The sequence below is a fragment of the Sapajus apella genome, unplaced genomic scaffold (genome assembly GCF_009761245.1).
Source record: "Sapajus apella isolate SASKATOON/1434 unplaced genomic scaffold, GSC_monkey_1.0 scaffold33, whole genome shotgun sequence".
In the NCBI taxonomy this organism is placed as follows: Eukaryota; Metazoa; Chordata; class Mammalia; order Primates; family Cebidae; genus Sapajus; species Sapajus apella.
In genome coordinates, this window is record NW_022436973.1 from 20,059,795 (window position 1) to 20,085,362 (window position 25,568).

General features: G+C 38.3%; 1 protein-coding gene across 7 annotated transcripts in view; it reads right to left on the reverse strand.

Moving 5' to 3' along the window:
- MCM8 (minichromosome maintenance 8 homologous recombination repair factor) overlaps positions 1-25,568 on the reverse strand; it is a 39,717-nt gene that overhangs the window by 9,448 nt on the left and 4,701 nt on the right. For 6 of the 7 annotated variants that reach the window (XR_004274136.1, XM_032295460.1, XM_032295462.1 and 3 more), the window contains 10 exons: positions 23,950-24,053; positions 22,789-22,987; positions 18,475-18,560; positions 14,535-14,686; positions 14,099-14,294; positions 10,218-10,248; positions 9,048-9,188; positions 5,586-5,727; positions 2,326-2,521; positions 486-705 (listed from right to left, as the gene is read on the reverse strand). Coding sequence is in view for 5 of the 7 variants with exons in the window: in XM_032295460.1 (XP_032151351.1) it covers positions 486-705; positions 2,326-2,521; positions 5,586-5,727; positions 9,048-9,188; positions 10,218-10,248; positions 14,099-14,294; positions 14,535-14,686; positions 18,475-18,560; positions 22,789-22,987; positions 23,950-24,053 (1,467 nt within the window). In the remaining 2 variants the exon portion in view is untranslated. The remainder of the gene's footprint in view (positions 1-485; positions 706-2,325; positions 2,522-5,585; positions 5,728-9,047; positions 9,189-10,217; positions 10,249-14,098; positions 14,295-14,534; positions 14,687-18,474; positions 18,561-22,788; positions 22,988-23,949; positions 24,054-25,568) is intronic. The other variant, XR_004274137.1, reaches the window with a different exon arrangement.

Sequence of the window (25,568 nt, forward strand, 5' to 3'; positions counted from 1 at the left end):
TCTTCCTAGCTTAGATTTTTTTTTTTTTTTTTTTTTTTTTTGAGAAGGAGTCTCGCTCTGTTGCCAGGCTGGAGTACAGTGGCATGACCTCTGCTCACTGCAGCCTCTGCCTCCCAGGTTCAAGCAATTCTCCTGCCTTAGCCTCCCAAGTAGCTAGGACTACAGGTGTGTCCCATCACACCCAGCTAATTTTTGTATTTTTAGTAGAGACGGGGTTTCACCATGTTGGCCAGGATGGTCTGGATTTTCTGACCTCGTGATCCTCCTGCCATGGCCTCCCAAAGTGCTGGGATTACAGGCGTGAGCCACCGCGCCCGGTCGACTTAGATTATTTTAAATGAAGTTTGAAACTCTAGTACTGAAACATTAAAAAGTTCTGGTAAAAAAGTTTATATCCTATGGCTCTACAATAAGTACTCTATACACTGAACTTTGACATTCAAACAGAACCAAACTGAATGATTAAGGAGAAGAAACATTTATACCTTTAGTCTTTCTGATAGTGGTTTCTCAGAAACTACTTCAAGTACAGAAGTATTTGAATCTTGACTACTCATACGAGCTACTGTGGCACTGCTAACGGTTCTCTGCTTTCCAGCTCTTATTGCAATCACATGTTCAGAGAGTAAGTGATCATGATGCTCATTTGGAGTATCTAACAGGATAAAGACCAAATCAAATCTGGATAGGAGTGCACTCCCCATTCTACAAAGCATGAAAGAAAGAAGAAACAATGATTGGAATCAAAAAGAAAAACCAGAAAACTGTTTACTCACTTGTTTACTTCTCAAGTTCCATGTAGAACTTGAAAAACCAAGCTTTAGGTTAAAGAAATAAGCAAATAGCTTTTTGGATTTGATATATTCAACCACTGCAACATGGGCACAAGAATGACATGTACCTAACCTGGGTAGATTGAGGACATGGCCCTTTCTCACACCACCAATGCCACTGACTTCTTCTTCATGTCCTATTATCACTAATTGGCAATACTGCTACATGACATATCAGAGGTTAGCTAGTTCAGTAGTTTGTTCATGATACTATTAAAAACAGAATCCAAGTCCCCTGGATTTTTGTTTAGTAGATCTTTCTGATTTTTCTAATATAGCACTTTGTCATTTTACTAAAGAACAGCTACTAGTAGGTTGACTTTTTGCGGTGGTGGTAGAGAAATACCCTAAATTTCCAAGTATAAGTTGTGTATTTCACTATGTATCAAAGACTATTTCTATATTGATACATTATTAAACAATAAAAAATTAGCTCCACCCCCACTAAAGTCTCTAATTTTTCAAGAGGCACTCTTTTGTCTCTCACTTTTGTATCACTTACATACATTTTTCCTTTTCCAAACATTTTGTCCAACCTATACAGAATGAATTAGAAGAGAAAGCATACATACAGATACAAACACTGGTTTTGAAAAAAGCGGGACCATGCCACATATTTAAGTAAGTTAATGTGCTCTTCTCACTTAACAGTAAAGCACAGCCATGTTCACCTATTAGTACATACAAAGCCACTCTTGTTCTCATAATCACTACTTTCCACTGTACAGTGTTACCTAATTTTAAGGTGTTTCCAACTTTTGGCAGCGATAATGCTACAATACCCATGCTATAAACCTATCATTGTGCACCTGTGTGCCTATCTCTTTGAACAGTAGTCGTAAAAGTAGAGTAGCCGTAACAAACAGAATGTGCATTTAGAATCATGATTAACACACCAAGGTATCCTTCAAAATACTAAATTGTGTATGTGAGAAAATACTCTTGTTCTCTTTTTCATTTTTTTGAATGAGATGGAGTCTTACTCTGTCACCCAGGCCAGAGTGTGGTGGCACAATCTTTGCTCACTGAAATCTCCATCTCCCAGGTTTAAGCAATTCTCCTACCTCAGCCTCCCAAGTAGCTGGGATTACAGGCAGCTGCCATTAAGCCCAGCTAATTTTTATATTTTTATTAGAGATGGGGTTTTGTCATGTTGGCCAGGCTGGTCTCAAACTCCTGACCTCAGGTGATCTACTTGCCTCGGCTTCCCAAAGTGCTGGGATTACAGGCATGAGCCACAACGCCCAGTCATTTCCACACTACTTTGCAAATAATGTTAGTATTTAAAATGTCTGCCAATCTGGTGAATATCAATGGTACTTCTTGTTTTACTTTGGAGTGTTTAAGCACATTTTTTGTGCATTTGTTGGACGCATTTAACCTCTGTGAACTATCCATATATTTCCCATGTAGTTCTGAGAGCTATTTATTTCTTTTTCTTATTGATTAGAGTGATTCAATCTTAAAGGTATAAATATTTGAACAGACTTACTTTAAATTCTCAGAAACTGTTTTGGCTTTATTGTAGTGTCCTCCTACTGGATTTGCAGCAGCAATAATGGAAGTTCTCGCAGGAAGGCTACAAACCACCCCAGCCTTAGCAAGACTAATACTTTGCTGCTCCATGGCTTCCAACAAGGCTTGATGTTGATTCCCCATCTTATCAAATTCATCTATTCCACAAATACCTACAATCAAAGTAGAATAATGCAGACAAATTTTTTTCTTTGGTCGAGTTCCAAATTTTATAGGATAGAAAATGTTTCACAATAATTATTTCCACTTGTTTCAGCAGTTAAAATTATAAAATGTCATACAATGGAGAATTATTATTTGTTTCACAGCAAGTAATATACTTGTCTTATTTAACTAAGTTTTGTGTAATAGTTATTTCTTTAGCATTTTTCATAGGCAAGGCACTATGTTGTGAGGATTACAAAAATGAAGAAGAGATAAGAGTAACCCTCAAAATGCTTAAGGACTTAAATTCAAACAGGTGAGATTTTATACACACATACATTTAAGAAGTATATTTCAAAACCTATACCATGTACTGACTATATACTTGTAAACACATATAGGGAAATCACTTAGCCTCTTTAAACATATACAATGACCTCATGATCCACCTGCCTCGGCCTCCCAAAGTGCTGGCATTAAAAATTTTTAAAAACCCTCCAAATCACCTTCTACTTCTAGTTAATGAAAAGTTTCATGATTTAATAATTATTACCTTTTTATTACTATATTTTCTTCACCTGGCAACTTAGCAAAGAGATTCTTACTTCTGATGAACTATATAATAACCAGATATATGTTTTATGTATTTTTTTTCAGCAAATACTTACTGGATATAAATGCAATAAATTTATAAATTCAGTAAACTGCATGCCCTTTATATACCAGTACTATGTTCTAGGCATGCTGGATATGGTAGTGAAAAGACAAAATTCCCTGCTTTTGTGAAGCTTACGTTCTACTCAGCCAATGCAGGGTAGGCAATAAAAAGTAAACCATATAGAAGGTGAAAAGTGCTATGGAAGGAAAACGTAGAGGAGGGTAAGGAGAATAAGGTCTGCTAAGGTGGCAGCAGAGGCAGGGGAGGTTATGAGTTAAAATATAGTATTTAGGGAAGGCCTAACTAGGGTCAGGACATTTGAGCAAAACATGAAGGGGGAAGAAAAACAAACCTTAGCAGCTCTACCTGGGGTAACAATACTCCAGGCAAATGCAACAGCAAGTACAAAGGCCCTTATGAGGAAATGTGACCTGCCTGGTGTGCTGGTGGTGTCCAAGGTAGGGCCACTGGTGGAGCTAGAGAAGAGGAAACAAGGGAAGCAGCAGATAAGGAGGCAAAAGAGGTGAAAGGCCAGAACATGAATGGCCCTGGGGCACTCTCAAGGCTTTGGCTTTCACTCTGAGCGAGATGGGCAGTTACTAGAGGGTTTTGAGCAAAAGAATAACATAATCTAATTTTAATGAGATTATGCTACTGTATTAAAAATAACAGGAAGGGGTAAGGGTGGTTACAGGCATGCCAATTGGGAGATTACAGTAATAATCCCTGTGAGACAGGATGGTGCCATAGACCAGGGTAGTGAAGAAGTGGTTAGATACTGGATATGTTTTGACGGTAGCGTCAACAACATTTGCTGACAGATTAATGTGGGGCATGAGAAAAAGTCAAAGATGGCTCCATGTTTTCTGATTTGAGCAATTAGAATGAAAGAGTTGTCATTTACTGAGATGAGGAAGACTGAAAATAGATTTGAAAGGCAAAATCAGGATTTTAATTTTAGACATGTTAAGTTTGAGAAATTTGTGGAGATACTGTGTAGACAATAAGAAGTATGTGCCTGATGTTTAAAGGAAAGGAGGTAATAAATTTAGAATTTTTCAGATAGGTAGGTAAAGCTATGAAATGATATAAGATCACCAAGAAGGTAAATACAGACCAAGAAGACAAAAGGTCCAAGAAGTAAGCACCTTAGTTAACAACAGGTAAGAGGTCATGGAAATGAAGAACCAGTAAAGACTGAGAAAGAAGTAAAGAATGAAGTAAAGTGGCCTGGAAACCAAGGAGAGCTTCAAGGATCTCAAAGAGGAGGGAGTGATTAACTGTGTCAAATGTGGCTACCAGGTACGAGGTTCAGAAATGTGGAAGTCACTGGCAAACCAGAAAGAATAAATGACCTTAACGGGACTGGAATCTGGGTACTGCCTGACACATGCATGGGAACGTGTTTTTTCAATAAGCTTAAGGCCCCACAAAGAGAAACTTAGGTGGCAAAGCCCAATGTAGGTTTCTTCTTGCTGAGCCCATGCCTGGATTTCTTATCACCTGTTACTCAAATCCTGAAAAAAACGAGTTGGTTAATATGGCAAAACTATTCATTCTGAAGTAGGCCAGGTGCAGTGGTTCACACCTGTAGTCTTTAATCCCAGCACTTTGGGAGGTGAGGTAAGCAGATCACTTGAGGCCAGGAGATTGAGACCAGCCTGGCCAACATGGTGAAATTCTATCTCTACTAAATATACAAAGATTAGCTGGATGTGGTCACGCACACCTATAATCCTAGCTACTCAGGAGGCTGAGGCACGAAAATGGCTTGAGCCTGGGAGGCAGAGGTTGCAGTGAGCTGAGATTGTACCACTGCTCTCTAGCCTAGGTGACGGAGCGAGACTCTGTCTCATAAAAAGAAAAAAGCATCTAAAGTAACATCTCTAATCTCTTATTGCAAGTCTTTCGTGAGCAAAGGATGACATCCATCTTTTTGTCAGTGCCAAGGTTTCTAAACTATTCTAAACTAAATAATATAACACATTCAATATGTATTTACTGTATGCCTATGTACTAGGCAATGGGAACATGGCACTCCACAAGACATCCAAATCTCACCTTCCAGGGAGCTTACTATAAAGCTTCAAAACAGGCTTAAAAAAAAAATGATCACAAATGTGACGGGTGGTATGAAATGGGAAGTTTAGGGAGCTATACATATTTATTTGATTTTTACGCATACTTGTAACTGCTATAAGATTCTGAAAATGAATGACATGAAGTACAGTTTCAATTCTATCGTATAAAAATGATGATACTGCATTTCCAATGATTATTTCCGACAGTGTCAAGTCACTGGTTAGGACTGCGCTATCTAAATGTCTATTAAACATAATGTAAAGAAATTAACTGAAAAGGAAAGGCTTTTTAAAAAGCCCCAGAATCACTAATTATTCCTTTTGGCTTCTCACCTTGATCACCAAGTACCAGGGCACCAGCTTCCAAAGCAAAATCTCCAGAGGAACTATCTTTTGAAAGAGTTACCGTCAGACCAGAGGTGGTTGTGGTGTTACCACAAACATACACGCCACGTGGAGCAACATTGCACACTGCCTAAAGAAACAAAAAGTTTAAGAGAATCATCCAAAATAAAAGGGAAGTAATAGCTAACTGCGATTGCTCACAAACGTTAGGTATATTCTTTTTTTTTTTTTTTTTTTTGAAACAGAGTCTCGCTCTGTCTCCCAGGCTGGAGTGCAGTGGCACGATCTCCACTTACTGCAACCTCTGCCTCCCGGGTTTAAGCAATTCTCCTGCTTCAGCCTCCCAAGTAGCTGGGACTACAGGCACCTACCACCACGTCCGGCTAATTTTTGTATTTTTAATAGAGATGGAATTTCACCATATTGGCCAGGCTGGTCTTGAACTCCTGACCTTGTGATCCACCCGCCTTGGCCTCCTTTTAAGAGCTTTACATTACAAGGTGCACCATCATCATCAGAGGAAGGTATTATTATATCCTGATTTACTGATGTCAAAACCAAGGCCAACAGAGTGAATGAGGAACTATACAGCTATGAAGGTGGAAAGTCAGGATTCAATCAAACTCAGGTAGTCTGATTCTGAAGTCTGTGGTCATATAAATACTCAATACAATTCCAATTTATGCTTCATTTTCAAGTTCAAAAAGCAAAAACACGAGTACCAATTTTAATTTTGAAGGTTCCAATGTTTCTTTAAACATCAGGTAATAAAATGGCTTAATACATGCTCACCTTCTCAGTAGACAAGCTACAGAAGGCAAGAAAAATAAATAGCACAAGAGTTAAAAGTAGCCAAGATCGCACCACTGCACTCCAGCCTGGATAACAGAGTGAGACTCCATCCCAGGGAAGAAAAAAAAAAAAAAAGCGTAGCTCTCTGGAGTCAGGCAGACCTGTTTAAATCATGTACCGGCTGTGTGGCTCTCAGACCTCTCTGAGCCTCAGCTTCCTTATGTTTTATCACAGCACTGCCCTAAAGAATAAGTGAAATCATGTATGCAAGGCACTTAATTTGGTACCTGGCACATAATAAGTGTCCAATGTAAAACCGCTGTGTAAGGCAATGCACTGCCCAATTCCAAGGGACAGTATTCATATCTCAAACACCCACTGCTATCCTATGGTGCTGGCTCAATAAGTAGTAATTATCATTATTTTTGTTACTTATACACTTTATTAGTCTTTATAAGAAATCTTATAACACAGAGTATGACGGTTTACTAAGTAGTCAGAAGAAAAGAGAATTAAAAATATAAAGTAAGTGGTTCATAACTGTTGGTTTTAGCTTAATTTTTATTTTGTTATATTTATTATTTTTGAAACAGGGTCTCACTTTGTCATCCAGGCCGCAATGCAGTGGCACAATCATAGCTCATAGCCACCTTGAACTCCTGGGCTCAAGTGATCCTCCCACCTTGGCTTCCCTAGTAGCTGGGACTACAGGAGCATGCCACCTTGCCTGGCTCATTTATTTTTTGTAGAAACAAGGTCTCACTATGTTGCCCAGGCTGGTCTAAAACTTCAGCCTCCTGAGTAGCTGGGACTACAGGCACATGCCACCACACCTAACTTTTTAAAAATTGTTTTTAGAGACAGGATCTCACTATATGGCCCAGCTGGGTCCTCCTGCCTTGGCCTCCCAAAGTGTTGTGATAACAGGCATGAGCCACTGCACCCAGCCTGTTAGTCTAGTTTTTAAAAACCCTGGCTTAGTGTGGCTTACATGTCATACTCTATACTATTCACAATGTTTAATTTCCATTAATATGTTACAGATTCTATTTTTAAACTGAGCCAAGGGTTTTGAAGGCATTATTCCAGGTCTGAAAAACAAGAAAAACTGCCAATGTAACTTCTTGGTATTAACACTTTCAATACCACTAGATATATTTCAGAACAACTATCTGGCAAGAAACATTTCTTGAAAAAAAACAAAAGAGCAAAAAAATGGAAGTTTTATATACTGCAAGCAATATGTATAAATTATGAGATTTGTACAGATAATAAAGACACTCTAGGGGTTAAAGCAGGCTCCCACCTATAATTCATTAATTCCAAAGTTACACGCACATGCACATGTACATCACAAAAGGCAGAAAAAAAGCTGTAACAATTCACATCCCCACCTGCACGTTTTCCTACATATTCTAAATACACTGTTTTCATTTTTTTTTTTTTTAAGACAAGATCTTGACTTATTGCCCAGGCTGCGTGCAGTTGCACAACCATGGTTCCCAGCATTCTCCAACTCCTAGGTTCAAGCAGTCCTCCTGCTGCAGCCTCCTGAGTAGCGGGGACTACAGGTGTGTGCCACCATGCCCAGCTAATTATTTTATTTTTTTGTAGAGATGCGGGGGTGGGGGGGTCTCACTTTGTTGTCCGCGCTGGTCTTGAACTCCTGGCCTCAAGCAATCCTTCTGCCTCGGCCTCCCAAAGTATTAGGATTACAGGTGTGAGCCACTGTGCCCAGATTCCTGTTCATTATGAGGCTTGTTTTGTTTCACCTATAAGGGGTACCCTGTACCTCAGTTGTCAGGCTTGTAGCAAGGTCTCAGGGCAGAATTTGATTTTTAAAAAGTAGCCTCAGCTGGCCAAAAGGAACCAAATATATATGGAATGTCTTAGAAGGAATGAAAATGATGACTGGTTTAACACTCAACCACAGGCAAAAAAGGATGACTCTGATACGAAGGACAGTGGGTTTACAAGATCAAAGCAGTTGTCAAGCCTGGCTGCGTATCAGAATCATCTGTGGACTGCTGTATACATACAGACACTAAGACCCTAACATGAAAACTCTTAACTCAATTGGTTTGCTGTAGGCTATGGTATTTTCAAAGAGCTCCAAAAGTAATTATGATGTGCAGCCAGGGTCTCAATCCTTGGACAAAGATTCAGGAATCACACTACTACAACTTACCAAAGGGCTAGGGAAGCCCTAGTCAATTTTCCGCATTGAGTGGGACAGAAGGGGATCATAGGCATTTTTAGAGAGCACACTGGCTGAGCGCAGTGGCTCACACCTATAATCCCAGCATTTTGGGAGGCTGAGGCAGGTAGATCTGCTTGAGCCCAGAAGTTCAATACCAACCTGGGCAACATAGCAAAACCCCATCTCTACTATGGGGTTAGAGAAATGGTTAATATTTCCTAATAGCTGATGTCTCAACAGATCAGGACGTCTATACGGCCTGTGTAACAGGAAACTGGCTCAATTTAAAAATACGGCCAGATATAAATTACATATTACTCACACAAACTCCAATTCACTTATACCACCTAACCATGTCCTCTGGAACACACATACTATATGCTTTGAGAAAATTCACTTGTTAATTATTCATGCATTTTGCAAGCAAAAGACCAAACGTTAAATGACTGATTTTCTACCTGGAGCATCTGACTTTTTCCTAAGCCTGGATCTCCAACAACAAGGATGTGTGGGTCTCCTCGAATTGGAATTCTGTTTTTGTCATCTGCGTATTTCTGGCTTCCTCCAAAGAGTGCTAAGGCCAAGCCTGCTTTAACAAGCTCAAGTGCGAAAAAGAACAAAAAACAGAAGTAAGGAAAACATAAAGATGACTAGCAAAAAAGGGGTCCCCCTTCTATGACATTGATTTGTTTGGGGATTGTTTTAAAAGGATGATTGAATGTTAATTCTTTTTTCTCAGAAAAGGAAGTCTAAAAACAAACTTCTATGATATAAATGATTAAAAAGTCAAAACTTGAAAGGATGTAACATCAGAGAGGTATCTTAGAAATTACCAAGACCTACCTTGCAAAACATCAATCCATTCCACAAAAATGAGTAACATTTGTTTCTGCTTTAGTACTGGCAGTGTCTAGTCACTTTAAAAGCCCATTTATTACCAAAAGTAGCTGGGTTGTGGTGGCGCATGCCTGTAGTCCCAGCTACTCAGCAGGCTGAGGTAAGAAAATTGTTTGAACTTGGGAGGCAGAGGTTGCAGTGAGCCAAGATCACACCACTGCACTCTAGCCTGGGTGACAGAGCAAGACTCCGTCTCAAAATAATAAAATAAAAGCCCATTTCTACTTACTCTAATTGGTAAGAGCTTTTTCTTAAAAGGAGCTATATGGCTGACACATATAATCCCAGCACTTTGGAAGCTAAATTGGGTGGATCACTTGAGACCAGGACTTAGAGACCAGCCTGGGCAACATGGCAAAACCCCATCTCTACAAAAAATTTAAAAAAAAATTAGCTGTGCATGGTGGTGCATGCCTGTAATCCCAGCTACTCAGGAGGTTGAGGTCAGGAGGATGACCTGAGCCCCACAGCTCAAGGCTGCAGTGAGCCATGACTGAGCTATCACACTCTAGCCTGGGTGACAGAGCAAGACCCTGTCTTAAAAAAAATTAAATAAATAAATAAATAAAAGGAGCTGTAGTTTGCTTGTCTCCATGTCATTAATTTATGAATAAAAATTCGTAGTATAATATAAACGGCCAACAGAAATTTGCCACTTTCTGGAAAGTCTTTATATGCTATTTTTGCTAACTTTATATACTTTTTAAGTAAAGATTAAGTAAAATACTTACTTCATGACCAAAAATGACAGGGCAAAGCGAGCTGAAAAACAGAACACAACTTATAAATTCTAATTTATACTTCACCAACCCATTAGGAGATCTCCTTTACAGTTTGTTTAACTTCTTGCTTTATTTAATATCAAAAGACAAATGTAAAAAATTTACATCCCCTCAACTCAAATTTTATTCCTACACTAAATTTCTCAAAATTCTTGGTTAATCTATAAAGGTTAGAATGTTTAAAAAACTGCCTGCATAGGGAAAAGAGGATACTTGCAAAGCATCTTAAAGTAATCAAATATAACGTTGCTCTTACAGATCTAGCCTTAAAATGCATCACAATCATGCTCTTCCACTTTAGGATACAGGATCATACTGTATTTTATGTGAATAGACATCTTTAGACCTGTGCAGCCAAGTCATTGAAAGGAGACTAAGGAGTGAACTTAGTATATAATACTGTAAGATGGAATAAAATGCCATTTTTTTCAGTTCAAGTCAAAGGATCAAATTAAATAAATGAGGCTGGGTACAGTGTTTTGTAGAACCAGAAAGGTGGATAACTCAAAGTATGGGCTTCCCGGCTACAGGTAAATTTAAACATTTTCTGGTTGACAATTGGTTGAATTTGTCTAAAGACCTGAGATCAGCAGAAAGGAATATTTGGGTTGCATAAGAGGTTGTGGAGACCAAAGTTTTATCATGCAGATGAAGCATTTAGCTAGCAGCCTTCAGAGAGAACAGGCTGTAAAATGTTTCTTAGCAGACTGTTGTGTTGACATAAATGCCTGAGAGGTATAATAAGGCACGTCTGACCCCCTACTTCCCTTCATGGCCTGAATCAGTCTTTCAGATTAAATTTTAAGAGTCCTGGCTGAGGAGGAAGTCCACTCAGATGGCTGGGGGACCTTAGAATTTTATTTTTCATTTACAGGTTCATGCCTGTAATCCCTGCAAGCACTCTGGGAGGCTGAAGTGGGAGGATCACTTCAGCCCAAAAGTTCAAAACTAGCCTGTGCAACAAAGTGAGACCCCAGTTATCTACAAAAGAATTTTTTTAATTAGCCAGATGTAGTGGCACATGCCTTTAGTCCCAGCTACTTATGAGGTTGAGGTGGGAGAATAACTTGAAGCCAAGAGTTTGAAGCTACAGTAAGCTATGATTGTGCCACTGCAATCCAACCTGGGCAACACAGTAAGACCATGTCTCCAAAAAAAAAGAAAAAGAGTATAAAGAAGTACATTTACATTTGTCAATTCTATAAACAAGAAACAAACAAAAATAGGGTGGGAGAGACGATCAGGAGTAAAATGTGTGTCTTTATTCCCTTTTAATACATGTAAACACAGAAGGAGGTGGTATTGTGCCTGTATCCCCTTGGCACTTACTGTTCAGTATGCTCCTTCATAATCACTGCCAGCTTCCTATTGGCATCTGCACCTGTCTGCCAAAGACCTCTCTAAGGCCACACAGGCATCATCAGCAGGCAGGATGGGCGGGCCAGAAGTGCTGAGGTGTTTAACACTCTTGGGGGCAGACCCAAATGCAGGCCCTTAAATGGAAAAACACTGAGGCTAGCTTTACACAGTGGAGTGTTCCATTGGCCCAGGAAGATTATGTCCCAGATGCTAGTGGGTCGCCTGTTCATTAAGGCACCATACACTGGCTGCCATCATTTCCCCTTTTCCCTACCAGTAACTCCAGAACCACCTCCCAAGTCAACTATGTTGACCCAAGTCATTGCTTCTGAAGGAAACTAAACTAAAACATAAACTTCCACTGTCACCTAGGAGTTGAAAAACTTTTCCTTAAAGGGCCAGAAAGTATTTTCAGCTTTGCAGGCTATATTGTCTCAGTCACAACTACTCAACTTGTAGTGTGCAAGCAACTATGAACAGTAATGTAAGTAAAATGGGTGGGACTGTGTTTTAATAAAACTTTAATTACAAAAACAGGCAGCCTGCCTAGTTTGCCAATCTCTGCGAGGCTGATAATGAAGGACTATGAAAAATTCTAGTTTTGGTGCTGAAATCACAAACATGGGGAGGAAAAAAACAAACTGGGGAGAAAAAAACTGTGGGAAGAAAACTCAAGTATTCCATATTTACTCTTCAGTAAGTATGGGAGAAGAAGGACCACTAAAAATGTTCAGTTTTAATTTCTAACCATTAAGAGGAACCAAAGATGTGTTCAAATTCTCAACCAGGTTGCTTCCTTGGCCACCTGCTCAAAGGACTCACTCCCAGACCAGCCCCCAACCCTAGGTTAGAGCAGCCTCTTTTCCAGGGTGGGTCTGGTGGCTATTTATTCAGAGGGAAGTCTCTGAGAATTTAAGGACAAAAAACCCCTGTGGAACACTATTCTTTACTCAGTCAGCTAATTAACATATTAAAATAAGAAACAAAAAGCATCAAATCCTCTTATAAATGTGAGCCTAATGAATAGCAGAGACGATAAGGTACCTTTTTGTGTATGTGTGACAGAGTCTTTCTTGCTCTGTTGCCCAAGCTGGAGTACAGTGGCATGATCACAGCTCACTGCAACCTCCACCTCCCTGGTTTCAGAGATTCTCCTGTCTCAGCCTCCTGAGAAGCTAGGATTACAGGCACCCACCACCATGCGTGGCTAATTTTTGTATTTTTAGTAAAGACGGGGTTTCACCATATTGGTCAGGTTGGTCTTGTACTCCTGACCTCAGGTGGTCCACCTGCCTAGGCCTCCCAGTGTTGGGACTACAGGCGTGAGCCAATGTGCCCAGCCCAGCCAAGATCACTTTTTTTTTCAGATGGAGTCTCACTCTGCTGCCTGGGCTGGAGTGCAATGGCGTACCTCGGCTCACTGCAACTTACACCTCCCAGGTTCAAGCAATTTTCCTGCCTCAGCCTCCCAAGTGGCTGGGACTACAGACATGTGCCACAACACCTAGCTAATTAAAATGTTCTCAGTTCTTTACCTCTCTTAGATATATCTATTATTCAGTCTCTCTCATTTTCTCCTATTTCTTCAAAATTATCCCCAAAATTGTCAAAAAATTATCAAAAGTAACAACACTACGTTGCGGTAATTATGGCAAGTACATCATAAAATTCTACTTAATCTTTAAAACAACCTTCTGAGGTAGGTCTTATTATTTATATTTTAAGGTGATACAAATAAAGGGGAAATTAAGTCACGTGTCCCAGATTACACTGGAAGTAAATGCCCAAAGCAGGAGCCTAACTTAGGTTTGTCTCCAAAGAAAAGCTCTTAAACACTAAAGCAAAAAATGCCTGTATTTCGCTTCCTCTCCATGGCATGGCAATAGCATGGAAATAAAACTATCAAATACGTATTGAATACAAGTGACTTCTATTTGAATCTCTATGAACACCACCCTACATACAACTAACTGAAATGGCTTTGGAATTCACTGTTCCCTCCCTCTTCTGTTGAGCAACAAACTTCCTGTGTAAGATTAAATATTCCTTATTGTTTAAACAAGAGATCAGCAAATTTTTTCTATAAAAGGACAGAGCAAAAATATGTGATCCATATAGATATTCTCTGTAATAACTATTCAACTCTGCCACTGTAGCACAAAAGCAGCACATTATGTAAATAAATGAGTGTGGCTGTGTCCCAATAAAACTTTATTTTATGAACACTGAAATCTGAATTTCACGTAAGTTCATGTGTTGTGAAATAGTCTTTTAATTTTTATCAACCATTAAAAAATGTATAAATCATTCTTATTCTTAGTTCATCGGCCATACTCAAGTGGATGGTGTGCTGGATTTTGGTACAAGGGCTATAGTTTGCTGACCATTTTGATTAGTTTTTTGTTACCTGTAGCCAAGAGAACCCCCAACATGCATCTATGTAATAAAATTTCAAATAACTGCATCCATACTTGACAATGAGTTTAAACAGGTTCTCTTCGGCTTGAATCTCTTGGATGGCATAAAGATCTTTGAGTGAGAACTCCATCAACATTCCATGCTTACACCCATCCTCAGAAGTCTTTGTTTTCTGTCCTTTGCTATTACTAATAGAATTTGCTTCAATGTACAAAAGGAACATGCACTTGTCATTCTTATTTCGACAACCTGTAAATTCAAAGTATTAAATATGATAGTTGGTATTTTCATTTTCCCTACAATGACTCAACTAGAATATAAAACAAAGTCATAGTGAGCTATATAAATAAATGTTTCTTTAAAGAGGACATTTCATCTTATGTAAGCAACAAGAAATCCTCAAATTATTTGAGATTCAGGAGCATCTTAGAAAGGATGAATATTGACAAATCATTATTGAGAGACAAATAATGAAGAGTTGTACCATACCTTCTTCAGCATTTGAGACTTTGACAATTCCAGTAACAGTCACTGTGTCTCCTGGGACACAGCTATCCACAAGATCATGAACAAGCTCACATTCTATTGTTCGTGGAATACGACCTGCTTCTCTCTGATCATCAGACATCAACTCCTGGATTCTAAAAAGTTAAAATAGTTTTCAGTTAGAATACTTACTTTAGACGGTTTCTGTGAGATATTAACTATGCAGGGTCCATACGATGCTGAGCTAGATAAAGGCAGATTTGTTTATGAACAGTTTAATGGTGTATCTAAAATTACTTCAGCAGTTGCCAATTCAAGGTGGCACAATGAGCATATGTATTTGCCTAGCTTCCCTCCAAAATGTCCACTGAAATTAGTCACTAAAAATTTTGTGGTATGTAGAGGTATCATCAGCAAATGAGATATTAATGAAATTTTTGAAAACAGCAAATAGTAAAATGCTGATGGAAAAAACAAAATGAAGTCCAGAATACACACAAGGCAAAACCTATAAACGTACAAGAAAAGTGAGAACCAGTGTTCTTAGCAGAGCCTCAGAGAAGCTTCCAAGTTGGATGTGGCAGGAATGGAAGGCAGGAGTGGATGGCTGAAAGAAAACAGGATAATCAATTGAAAGACAAGTCACGGAATAGCTGTTCACAATTTCTGGAGAAGGTGGGTGGACAGGTGGGTAGGAAAGACTGAGTACTTTATCATCTGGCAAAAACCAGAGCACTGTTCTAAGAAAACAAACTCCTCCCTTCTGTGAAGGGAGCTAAAGTGTGCAGTGAGAATCAGAGCTTCAGAATAAAGACTCTTTGTTCTACCATTTGAAAACCCAAATTCCAATTCAAAAACACATTTATAAAGCAAAATCTGATAGCCAAAACCCCCATCTTTGTATTCAGGGGTGAAGTCTTATGAGAAAAAACTACTACCTATAAAATTACAAAGAAAATCTATCCTACCTACTTCAACTACTTTCTTATTCCTCATCAGACATTTGAAAACTAAATGGCAATAATTTAGGGAGCATTAAAAACAAAAAACTGCCTAGGAGTTTTGAGAAAATATTACCATCATAAAACAAGAATAAGCTGCTATTAAAAGGGAACTATAGGAAAACAAGTACAAAATCAAGAAAATTTAAAGTATGTATGTAAAAATCAAACACTTGTAGAGAGGATATAAGAAAAAGCCAAACAAAACTAGAAAACAGCACAAAGAAAATGAAAGGGTGAGGAAAAAGTTAAAACAAATGAATAATCCAAGGGATACATCTGATAGGAGGCTGAGAAAACAGTCAGATAGCCTACAGTTGAAGACAAAAGATCATGCCCATCAAGCAGGACAGAGACTAGATACACTCTCACCCTTTCAGAGCACCATAGATAAAATGGTTACAAAGAGGAGGAAAAGTCCAGTCCTCAAAAGAATGACCAGCGCCAGACCTGTCATAAACGGCAAGGAAAATTAAAATCAAATCGACTTCAAAAGCCAGGCAAACTCTTGGCTAGACTAAGATCCAAATAAAGACATTTTCAGACATGCAAGTGCTTAGAACTTTTTACCTCTCATGCATACTTTCTGAAAATTTACCTGAGAATATTCCTTAGAAAAACAAAATGTGCAATGAAGGAAGATCCCAGGATGAAGCAGGAATGCAGGTCTAGAGAACTATTGATCCACACTCAAGCAGGAGGAAGGTGTGTTTTTTTTGTTTGTTTGCTTTATTAGAATAAAAGGTGGATTCCATATATTCCATAGTATTGAAGAGAGAATGGAAAATTACGGTGAAATGGTACAGACATATTCTAAGATGTAAAACCAGCACTTACAAAAATGAAGTACTAAACAACAAAGTTATAGTCTAAATATGATGCACACTAAAATATGGAATAATTCCAAATAACTAGCAGAGTATAAGAAAACATAATTTGATGCTTGGGTCTTTTCATTTAAGGAGTAAAAACCAACAAAACAAAACAGCAAAACCCAGTGACGTAAATTGTATCTCCTTTGCCTGGCGTTTGATCACTTTACTTGGTTCTTTGTTCAACTTCATTTACATCTTTATGTTAATAAAATGGGAATGGAAAGGAGTAGAATGACTGTTGTAATGAGGACTTATCAGACGAAAAGGGGTGTTTGATACTGGGACCGAGCTGGGGATTTCATGTTAATAATTGTGGTAATAAAGTTAATAGCCCCTAAAATGGAAGAGATACCCGCCAAGTGGAGCAAGAAGATGGTAAGATCCACAGAGGCTTCTGCATATGCTAGGTTACCTACTAAAAGGGGATAAACTGTCTAGCCGGTTCCAGCACTGGCTTCTACTATTAAGGACACAAGCAGGAGTAGAAAAGATGGGGAGATGTCAGAAGCTCCTATTACTTATGTGGGGGAATGCCATATGAGGCATTTTTATTAACATAAAAATGTAAATGCCTGTTTATTGTTTTTGTTAGACATGACCTATAAATAAAGCCTGGAAGACAATTATAATTAGAAGACAGAAGGTAAACCTTAAGAATCCAAAGTAATGCCAGAACTGAGAAAGTCTAGGAGTGGAAGATATAAGAACAAGTATGTTTCTAATGTCCTCAGCTCACATAGAATGGATGCAGTGAAGCGAAGGATGAAAGACATGCAAGAATGGTATGTAAAGTTATGTATAATGTAACAGCAAGTTGTGGGGACTGTGCCCTTCCACACTGATTGAATTTTTGAAAACAAGTATATGTTATTACATTAAAGCTTTTTTTTTTTTACTTAATTAAATAATTAATGTAAGTACAATATTGAACATTAAAATAATAACTTTGGAATATATTCATCATACATCTAGATTACTTCTCAATGTTTTTCAGGTCATTGGCCAGGCACTGGCATCCACCTAACCTGCATGACTTCAAACCTTGCTCCAGGATCACTTACCACTCCACTATCAATTCAGGGCCCCCATGCCATTTTTTAAAGACTAGTCAAGTGCAGTAGTGAGAAGGGAGGAAAGAATATAACAAGGAGTTTGATCTGTAAATAACTATGAATAGTTGAAATAACTCATTACCTCCAGACTAACCCTTTGTCCCCTCTTAAGTGGCAAAAGTCCCACAGACTGGGCTGGAAATCAGGCTCTACTATACTCATGGGCTGCATGATCATACCCAAGAGTCCCTAAACATTTCCCCTTTTATAAAATAGGATATTTGTAAAGATCTCAGTATAGTACAGTTAATTATTACACATGTTGGTCTTACTTTTTCAGGGAAGAGGAGGGTAAAGCACTTAGTAGCAGACCATCTCATCTTTTCCCTAAGTTCTTAGTTTTTAAGACAATCTTATTTCACCCAGGTTTCCTGGAAAGCACTGACTTCAAAACCACCCATTATTTTATATTTAGGAATGAGCTATGAGTCTATGGCTAGAAAAAATGGTATCAATTATGGGATGAAAAATACATACACAAAGAAAACTCTGACTTGCAAAAAAGAAAGCTATTAAAAAAACCTTAGTAAAATGCCCCATTGCGACAATAAGAACATAAAATGAAACATGCCATTTCTAAGGGATTCTTTAACTGAAAACTTCAAAACAATATGATTTCTATCACAGCTCATTATGAAAGGAATCACAGAGCTTTGCTTATGGCCTATATGCAGTTCAATTAATCACATAATTGAGATATAAAATCAACTATTTATCAGTAGTACATAATATTTGCATAATGAATCCTTTCTGGAATCTGACAGAGAATAAATTTCAAATAAAGACAATTATTATTTCAACGCACAAACTTTTCATCAAATAAACCTTCTACTATACACTATTATATACCTTGTCATTATTTAGATAAAACGCACAGTATAATACAGTAAAATTATGGATTTACTTGACAGTGGGACACCTAAAGCCTGCCTTTTACGCAAGTCTGATTGCTTACTTGATTGACTGCCAATCCACTGTAACTGTGAGAGGAGAGCTGCGGACAGCAGTAAATGACCTGCCTCGACACGCAGGCACAGGACACTGAAACAAAAGTAATTCACGTTCACATCTTGATAAACTATAATCACAGCTCAGAAAAATTCAAGTTAAAACATTTCATTTAATATTGTTTTAAAAGTTTGTCTCAGGATGCTAGTAAAGTAAAATCCACTGAGAGATTAATGACTTTCTATTTTCTCCTGCAACAATTGAATATCAAGAGCTTTTGAGGCACTTTTCCAACTGATCCTTCTCGCTTACTGCTCTTACTTGGCTATGGGTATGCAAGGTGCTTTGCCCGCCTCCCACACTAAGCACTTACTGCTTCCTCTGTGCCCATGCCATCTCCCACTCCTTCAATGCCCCCTCTCATTCTGTCCCACACACCCAATGCTAATGCTCTCCTTTTAAAAAACCGTTCCAGAGTTTTCTTTAATCCTCAGCTTTCTCATGTAGGTTCCTTTTGTACTTTCTGTACAGTGTAATATTTATCATATCACACAGGCACTCTGTTTGGTGTTTGGATCTCAAGAAGCATTTATAATTTCAGACTGTGGCAGACTGTATTTGCCAAATATGACTGTAACAATATTTCTCTTCAAGCCTTTTGAGAACCTTGCTACTCCTCCAATAAGAAATGGAGTCTAATTCCTTTTCCTGGTATTTGAGAAGGCTTGTGACTCACTTTGCAACCAACAGAATGTGGCAGAGTGATGCTGCCTGACTTCTGAGACTAGCTCACAAAAAACAAGGTCATTTCTGCCTACCACCTGGACTTCCTTGTCTTGAAGCTGTCAGCAACCATATAAGCAGCCTGAGTCCCCTGAGCTGCTACACTATGTGCAAGAGGCCCAAACTAGTCCACCTAGAGAGACCACATGGAAAAGAGAACGGCTGGCCAGTCCCCAGCCACCTTGCTATACCCCTGCCACCATCTGACTATGACTCCATGAGAGGCTTAGAGCCAGAACTAGCCAGATGAGTAGTTCCTCTAAACTCCTGACCCATAGAAATCATAAGAACTAATAAAATGATGGGCTTATTTTTGGCCACTGAATTTTTGGGTGATGTGTTATGCAGCAATAGTGGCTAGAACAGATATCGCCTGAAACAGCCATCTTTCTGTCACTTCAAATCCCCACAGTTCAGACACATGGAGGACCTCTTCACATTACTCATGAGTCAATGCTACTACTTACTTTATTAGAGGGCATGAAAATACCCTGAACAAATACTGTCTAGAAAATATCTGGTTTAAGGAGGTCAGGGCTGCAGTGAGCTGTGTTCATGCCACTGCACTCCAGACTGGACAATTGAGTGAGACCCCGTCTTCAAAAAAAAAAAAAAAAAAAAAAGAAGATTTAAATTCTGGCCTCTGAGCTAAAGGCTGTATCTTGAACCTTAAGCCAAGACAAATAGTAGATGAAACCCATCTATCAACACCACCGATTATTCAGAACCAATAGCTGAATTTCACATATCCTCAGAAATTTCAAACATAAACATCTTATGTCTCCCTTTTTAATTCTTCAATTTTATTTTATTTTATTTTTTTTTTTTTTTTTAGACGGAGTTTCACTCTTGTTGCCCAGGCTGGAGTGCAATGGCGCGATCTCGGCTCACCGCAACCTCCGCCTCCTGGGTTCAGGCAATTCTCCTGCCTCAGCCTCCCGAGTAGCCGGGACTACAGGCACGCGCCACCATGCCCAGCTAATTTTTTTGTATTTTTAGTAGAGACGGGGTTTCACCATGTTGACCAGGATGGTCTCGATCTCTTGACCTCGTGATCCACCCGCCTCGGCCTCCCAAAGCGCTGGGATTACAGGCGTGAGCCACCGCGCCCGGCCTTCCCTTTTTAATTCTTAAATGATTATTTACCTCACTAAGGATTCAATCCTTTACATGAGCAAAAATTTAGCAAATGTTAAATTTATTAAAGCCCAATGGTGATAGGGATGACTGCATTATACATCCATGGTAATGAGGGCTTAATTAATCAACTGGCGTCAGGACAAATAGCTTTTCGCCTAAAAATTAGATCACCAGTTTGTTTTTTTAAGAGGTGGGGGTCTCACTATGCTGCCCAGGCTAGTCTCAAACTCTAGGGCTCAAGCGATCCTCTTGCCTCAGACTACTGAGTAGCTGAGACTACAGGCACATGTCACTGTGTCCAGCTTAAATCCCTAGTTTTATGCCATTCACCAATGGCATAAATTCCAGATGGACAAAAGATCCAAAGATAAAAAACAAAACTTAGGAGTATCAGAAGCAAATGCATAAAATACGTTTATAATGGTTAAGTGAAAAAGGGCTTTTTTTTTTTTTTTTTTTTTTGAGACAGAGTTTCACTCTTGTTGCCCAGGCTGGAGCACAATGGCGTGATCTCACTGCAACCTCTACCTCCCAGGTTCAAGTGATTCTCCTGCCTCAGCCTCACAAGTAGCTGGGATTACAGGAATGTGCTACCATACCTGGCTAATTTTATATTTTTAGTAGAGAGGGTTTCTCCATGTTGGTCAGGCTGGTCTCGAACTCCCAACCTCAGGTGATCTGCACACCTTGGCCTCCCAGTGTCCTGGGATTACAGGCATGAGCCACTGCACCCAGCCCAAGAAGGGTTTCTTAAGCAGGGCATAAAATGTACAATTTATAGAGGAAAATACATCAATTTGATCATGTCAAAATGTAAACCCATACAACAAAAAAACCCATAAAGTTAAGGACAAACCCAAGACTGGGAGAAGATATCTGTAACGTATATAATCAATAATAATTAGTATCTAGAATATAAATAACTCCTATAAATAAACCAACAAACTAACAGAGCCAGGCACAGTGGCTGGCACCTGTAGTCCCAACTATTTGGGAAGCTGTGATGGGAAGATCACTTGAGCCTAGAAGTTCAAGGCTGCAATGAGCTATGATCATTCCACTACACTCCAGCCTGGGCAAAAGAATGAGACCCCATCTCTAAAGAACAAAAATGAAAAATAAACCAATAAACAGGAAAATGAACAGAAGATATAAATAGAAAATTTAATAAAGAAGGAAAGTGAATGGCCAATAAAGATATGAAAAGATGCTCAGTTACAACAGAAAATCAAAAAAATTCACATTATAAATGCAATATTACTTACACCTACCAAACTGCCAAAAATGTAAAAGTCTAACAATACCAAGTGTTAATGAAATTATGGAGAAATAGAAACTGCTTAACACTACTAGAAGGGACGTAAGTTGGAAACAATACTCTGAACAGTAACTTGGCAGCATCTAATACAGTTAAAAATAAGTACAACCTACAATTTAGGATTCCTCTGCTAAGGAGACATATACAAGAATGTTCTCTGCAGCGTCATTTCTAATTATAAAAAACTGGAAACAGCGCATTGTCTACCTCCAGGAAAATGGGTAAACAGTGGCTATTCATTTAAAGGAACACTCCACAATAGTAAAAATGAAAGAATTAGATACGTATTAAAATAGGTAGAACTCCAAAATAACCAAGTAAAAAAAAGTTGCATAATGTTACATTCAGTATACTATTTATGTAAACACAATGCAAAAAACTAACTCTACATATATAGTCAAGAATGAAAATGCAAACTTAAAGAATACATGCCAATTTCAGAAGAGTGGCTGTATCTGGGGAGCAAATAAAGGGAATAAAACTGAGGAGAACAGAGAGACTTCAAATTTAACTACATAACCATCTTTTTGTTACAAATTTAAGCTAAAATAACAAAATATTAATTTTGCCAAATCAGAGTAGGTAAGTGTTAATTACATTACTCTCTGCACTTTTCTATAGTTTTCAAATCTAGTTTAAAAAAGGTTAATAAAGATTTTAAAAAATCACTTCCAAATAGAAGAAATAAAGAGAAAAAAAAAAAAACTTGGTGTGTATAACTAGAAGTCAACAGAAATATGAACGGAAGGGATGCAATTATAACTTTAGGAAAATGATTATCCCTGGGAATGCTATAGGAAAGGGTAAAACACAGACACTAATTGTGCCAGTAATGCTTTATATCGTTAAAAAATGTGTCTGGAGTTGAAAAATGTAAATTTGGGGTGATGAGTAGTGGAATGTTTTATTTATCTCTACATTTTTAACCAGAAGTATTTCATAATATAAAAGCAGAACACTGAAAACAAAAAATAAAAATAAGCTCTGTGTTCAAAAACATTGGGAAAAGTTTTCTGTATTCTGTATTCTGATTTGCCTTCTTTATCAAGATAAAGAAGCAGTTAAAGAACATAGCATTACCTTTGTAGGAAGACTGTATTTTCCATCTGGAAGAGACAAACTCTGAACTTCTCCACATGCAGCACAAAGAAAAGCCATCTTGGTGCAAAGAGGCTTTATATTACTGACACGAACCACTGTCCCTCTTAAAGCAACGTATTTGCTATAGTAATTTGCTCGGACATTCTTCAGCTGTGTCAAAGGCTCATAGTTGTACACTCTAAAATCAAACAGGAAGTAATGAACACAAAGTTTAGGTTGTTTATATTTTCACAAGTTCCTTTTAGGAGCAACTATGGAATTCCGAAACCAAATCATCCATTTGATATATCAGAAATCTCACAAAAATTAAACCATTCTTAAAAAGAAACGATGCTAAATCTTCCTTTTTCTTCTTATCTCATAGGCTGTTCTCAAGGAAAAAAATAATGCCAAAAGGAAAATCTACAGATTAAAAAAACTTTGAGTTTTTAAGTTCTTTTCAAAGAACTGCTAGGAAATGTCTTCTATAAATTCTGGAAAAGAAAAACAAAACCTGATGATTACCTATAATGAATTCTTCCAATAAATTTAAAATCTTAAAGATGAATTCAAGAAAAGCTAAATAATTTCATTTATTCCCTTGTATCTAATAGAAACCTAGTAATTTAACAAAATACACACCACTCAGTGTATTACAGAGTGAGTATATCCCTTATCGAAAATGCTTGGAACCACAAGTATTTTGGATTTTTTGGACTTTTGAATATTTGCAACATTACTAGTTGAGTATCCCTAATTCAAAAATCTGAAACGTTCCAATGAACATTTCTTTTCAGTGTTATCTCATGGCTAAAAGTCTTACATTTTGGAGCATTTCAGATTTTACTCGGATTAGGGATACTAAACTCATACATGGATTATTAAACTTACAAGGCAGGATCTTAAGTTCATATCCAAAATCAATGTTTAAAAAATTTGCACGTTAGGAAATCAACATTTTCTTCCTTATTTAGGAAATACCTGTTATGATATCTTTGAATAATATTCAATCAGTTTATTTCAATGTGATGATCAATGAGATGGCAAGGAACTCATACCCCTTTTACTGATTTCCTTGTTTTTATAAAATGAGGGTTCTCATTCTTAAATGGCCTTTAATGCCCCATTCTAAGTAATGCTTTAATACATCAAATTCCTTACCTTGCATGAATATGCGGCACATTTACCATTGTTTCTCCATCAGTAGACAATCCTTCCTGGGCTTGTAACTCAGCTGCATGCCTTTCAAGGTCTTTAGTTAATACCTAAACAGGACAGACATTTACTCTGAAGTTGGAAAACAAAATACTCTCTTTATACAGAACACTATTTTTATAGAGAATATGTTTATGAACAAAATCTGAATAAAAACAGAAAACTTTAACAGCCCTTTAAAAATCTAACATTTAATTATTTGTTTTTTGTTTTTCTTTTTGAGATGGAGTCTTGCTCTGTTGTCCAAGCTGGAGCACAGCGGCGCAGTCTCAGCTCACTGCAACCTCCACCTCCTGGTTCAAGGGATTCTTCTGCCTCAGCCTCCTGAGTAGCTGGGACTACAGGCATGTGCCAACCATGTTGGCCAGGATGGTCTCAATCTCTTGGTCTCGTGATCCACCCGCCTTGGCCTCCTAAAGTGCTGGGATTACAGGCATGAGCCACTGCGCCCGGCTTCTAATATTTAATTATGCCTACTTACTTTAAGGTGAATTACGTTTTATTTTGGATTTTGCTGTCCCCGAACTGAAAAACTCCAGCATCCCTGTCTGCTATTTTCTGTTCCAACTAAACCTAACATTAAAAGCCCTTATAGTAGTCCCTAAAACCATAACCTCTTGATTCTAATAAAAAACAAAAAAACAAAACAAAAAAAAAACGCTTTCCTACTTCTCTATATTCATTGATTAATCAAGACAGAGAAAATAAAGATGACTATTAAAATATCTAACACTCACTCCCTTGGCATTTAACATTAAATAATATAAACTGGCTGGGTGCAGTGGTTCATGCCTGTATCCCTAGCACTCTGGGAGGCCAAGGTGGGTGGATCTCCTGAGGTCAGGAGTTTGATACCAGCCTGACCAACATGGTGAAACCGCATCTCTACTAAAAATACAAAATTTAGCTGAGCATAGTAGTGCACGCCTATAATCCCAGCTTCTTGAAAGGCCAAAGCAGTAGAATCGCTTAAACCTGGGGGTTTCAGTGAGGCAACATCATGCAATTGCACTCCAGCCTGGGCAACAAGAGCGAAAGGCTGCAGAGAGCCGAGATCATGCCACGGCACTCCAGCCTAGGCAACAAGAGTGAAACTCCATCTCAAAATAAATAAATAAACAAACATTTAATACCTACTTGTGTACTGCAGTTTGCTGACAACCTATGATGCATATATACAGCTGTAATTGTTATAAGGAACATAAAGATATACAGACAAAATACCACGCAAGTTTTGAAAAGCAGTCATGAGAAAGGTTTTACAGACAGACAACTGAGCTAGGCCCAAATAATCTGTCTACGTGAGGGGAAGGGGATTCTACGTGGAACAGACAGCATATGCAAGAGGTAAGAGAATGCCCCTCTGAATGTCCCAACACTTTGTGTATGCCTATCCTGTGATTTGATACTCTTTACCTTGAAGTATTTATCTGTTTGCTATCCTAAAATGTGCTCTCATATATGCTGTGTTACCTGACCCTGGAAAAAACTCAGGCAGGCATAGAACAAATTATTTCCATTTTATATACAGGGACACTCAGTGGTTTGCCTCATGCCACAGAACC